This window comes from Coffea eugenioides, chromosome 2 (genome assembly GCF_003713205.1).
Source record: "Coffea eugenioides isolate CCC68of chromosome 2, Ceug_1.0, whole genome shotgun sequence".
Classification (NCBI taxonomy): domain Eukaryota; kingdom Viridiplantae; phylum Streptophyta; class Magnoliopsida; order Gentianales; family Rubiaceae; genus Coffea; species Coffea eugenioides.
In genome coordinates, this window is record NC_040036.1 from 48,453,316 (window position 1) to 48,456,773 (window position 3,458).

The 3,458-nt window shown below is 35.5% G+C and overlaps 1 protein-coding gene across 1 annotated transcript; it reads left to right on the top strand.

Moving 5' to 3' along the window:
- Positions 1-753: 753 nt before the first annotated feature.
- On the top strand, positions 754-1,095 carry LOC113759843. Its single transcript, XM_027302423.1, has one exon. The coding sequence runs from the start codon at positions 754-756 to the stop codon at positions 1,093-1,095; it is 342 nt and encodes a 113-aa protein (XP_027158224.1).
- The last annotated feature ends 2,363 nt before the right edge of the window (positions 1,096-3,458 follow it).

Consider the following 3,458-nt stretch of genomic DNA (forward strand, 5'->3'; position numbering starts at 1 on the left):
CAATTCACAAAACAAGGTTCTTCAATTGATGAAATACAACCAATCTTGTGTACAAAGAAAAGCTCACTTCCTCCTTGCCCCAAGTTTCACTCGGTCAAGTTAGGAAGTTTTACAATCCCTCAGGATAACCCTCACAAAGCTACACTATTGAAGTATTCTCTCACAAATGAAAAGTTTACAAGGAGTCTTACACCACAAAGAGTACAAATGTTTCTTGGAGAGTATTTTCTCACTAAAAGAACTCTTGATCTTTTGTATTCTCAGTGTGCAAGCTATTTTGAAGTTTTTGACCATGCTCTATTTATGGGAGATCAAGAAAGTACTTCATTAAAGTTTCCAACGAATAGAAGGTAGCTGAAGAGTCAACTAGCTATTGGGAGTATCGGACGCCTGATATTTTCGATGCTTGCGTCTGAAAGCAGACAGAGAGTTTGAAGAATTATTTCAATTCTTTCGGACGTCCGGTGATGATGTTGTTCGTCCGATATGATTGTCCGGTACCTGCCCTGTCTATTGGATGTTCGATGTTGTCATTGTGAGCGTCCGACAGCTTTCAACCTCATTTTTCTTCTTTCAATTGTTTTTTGAATCAAATTTCTTCAGAGTTGAAAAGCTTTCTCATTGAAAAAAAATATTAGTTTGAATTATCCAATTATTTTGTAAATATCAAAAAATCAGGCTCAAGATCATCAAAAGGCATGCATGAATAGAACACCCAATGCTTTAGCAATAGGTTCTATCATATATTTTATGATGCGTACTAGGATTGATGTCTCTTATGTTTTAAGTTTTACAAACAGATGCCAGGCAAATCTCCGTGATGGACATCAGATGGCCGTCAAGAATATTGTCAAATATTTGAGAAGGACTAAGGATATAATCTTGGTATATGAAGAAAATAATTTGCAAGTGGAGAGATACAATGATGCCAACTGTCAATCTGATAAAAATGATAGCAAATCTCAGTCTAGAGATGTGTTTACTCTAAATAGTAGTGTTGTGACTTGGAAAAGTTTCAAACAAGAGACCACAACAGATTCTACATCTGAAACCAAATACATTATAGCAGTTGAGGCAGCTAAAGATGCCCTTTAGATCAAGAAATTCATCATTGAGTTTGAAGGGGTTCCATGCATTAAAGATCTAATACTTTTATATTGTAATAATAATGGAGCTATTACTCAAGCAAAGAAACCAAGGTTTCATCAATGGTTAAAGCATATAAGGCGTTTTTACCTAATTAGAGAGATCATTGGTAGAATGAATCCACATGTAAAGATAGAATGAATCCACATTATAACTAATATGCATATTCTTTAATAAGAGATAACATTGAATCACATATTTAACATTCTTCCATTTTAAGGAGATGGATAGTACCAATCGGAATCATCAAATTCTATTCCATTATTAAAGTATTTAATAGGTACTGGGTTTGCATCAAATTCGACATCAGAAAAATAATCTTCGTAATTATTTAAGGAAATATGTAGATTATTTCTGGGAAGTGTGAGATCATTTATGGGGATTATGGGATCATTTATGGGCTCTGATACTATTTCGGTGCCCAAATTTAAGTCCAAATTTAAACTTGGGTTGGCTAACAAGATATTCATATTTATCATTCTAGATGCAAAAGATATTTTTATTTCTAAAGTATATTTAGGATGTGTAATATTTATTGATAAGGTACTAAATGGATTTGAAATATTTTCCATAAAATTTTTTGCAAGAGAATAGAGTGCAAACCATATCAAGACTAACAATTTTTTATTAACAAAAGAAATGGGTCCAACACGCTTCCATACGTTAAATCTGATTTTTTACAGACAAAACTCTGGCTACCTCTCCGAGGACTTCTTACTTGGGCGTTGCAGCCTCCAACCACCAAGGTAACTTCCTTTAAGGGTCGCTGTTTTGCAGCACAGCTTAGTTTCATTTTCTACCTCTAAGCGTACTCAGATGTAAATATAGAAAGTTGTGAAGAAACTTGCTTCTTTTATTAATGAAGAAAGTTTAGTACATGATATAGGCTAAGCACACTACTCTCTCTCTATCTCTTCTTATTTACTAAAGATGAGAGAAAATTTTCAAGACAATCGGTAAGGTTGAGTTGCCAAAGTAGAACTCTTGATTCCTTCAATTGCCTTCTTCATATGGCATGCTCCTATTTATATAGGTGTTTGGCGGACTTCAATGCTGGATTTGAATTGATATTTCCACGGATTTCTACTGGCTTCAATTCCATAGACGGACTTCAATTGGTTTCAATCCCGCGGACTTGAGTAAAATATTTTGGATTCCGGTAGTGACGTAAGTGCCTGCGTCTTATTCCATACTTTGACTACTTGATGTCGTGTCCTTATTTTTTTTTTGGTACAGGCTGAACACGTATTATTTTTGCGCTTTCTCATCCTACACAAAGTTTTGATAGTTTTGTCGTTGGATTTTATTTGACTGCTTTCCAATAAGCATGTCGCGCCCCATTTTTTATAAGAAAAATAAATGGTTTAAAAAGTGAATTTTGGTTTGATTTTTGATTTGAAAAAGGATTTTTGATTTAAAAAGAAAATGGGCCTAAATGGGGTTTGTAATGCGACGATTTAGGCCCAAATTATAGTTTAAAAAGGGTTTTTGAAATAAAAATCGGAGTCGCCACTTGGTATTGAGTTAAGGTGTACCAAGTCACCTAAAAATGAATTTTTTAAAGAAAAAATAGAAAAATCCCTTTTAAACGACTCCAAGTCTACGTAAATCAAAGAAAAAGGTTCGGGAGTCACATTTGAAGAAAGGGAAGGCAAGGATAAAAATCCGAGGCACCCTTTCGACCTAACCAAGGCTAGTTGCGTAATTTAGTCAAAGATTTTCTTATTCTTAACCTAAAAATTTATCACATTTGGACGTACTATATGAATGCAAACCCTAGATGTGACAGCTCCACCTTCCCCTAAGGCGAACCAAAGGGGTTAGCGGACTGCCTGCCCAACTCTCGCCAGGACTAACGGTGCAGTTTAGAGCGATCTATCGCGTTCCGGAACTTATAAACGCGCGTAAACAAGTCAAAATGGCAAAATAACCCAAAATAAAAAAAATGAAATCCGGAGTCGGCCATGAATAGTAACCGACCCGTCAGAACCCAACCAAATAACAAGCAAACATTCACATCTTGAAATTTAGCATTTACAAGCCAAAGTGGCATACAAAAGTATTCAAAAGTGGATATATACACGGTTTGCCAAATCAAAAGAGAAAACTCCCCAAAAGTACATTTAGGGTTTCAATCAATAAGCTATGCAAAAGATATGTCCAACTAGCTCAATTCGGCAATCAACTATCAATTGCAGTGCAAAAGTATTTATTTTCCTGTAAGGAAAACAAAAGGAATAGAGTGAGCTAATTGTCCAGTGAGATAATTGTGACGACCCCACTTCCCCCTAAGGCGAACCAGAGGGTTGGCG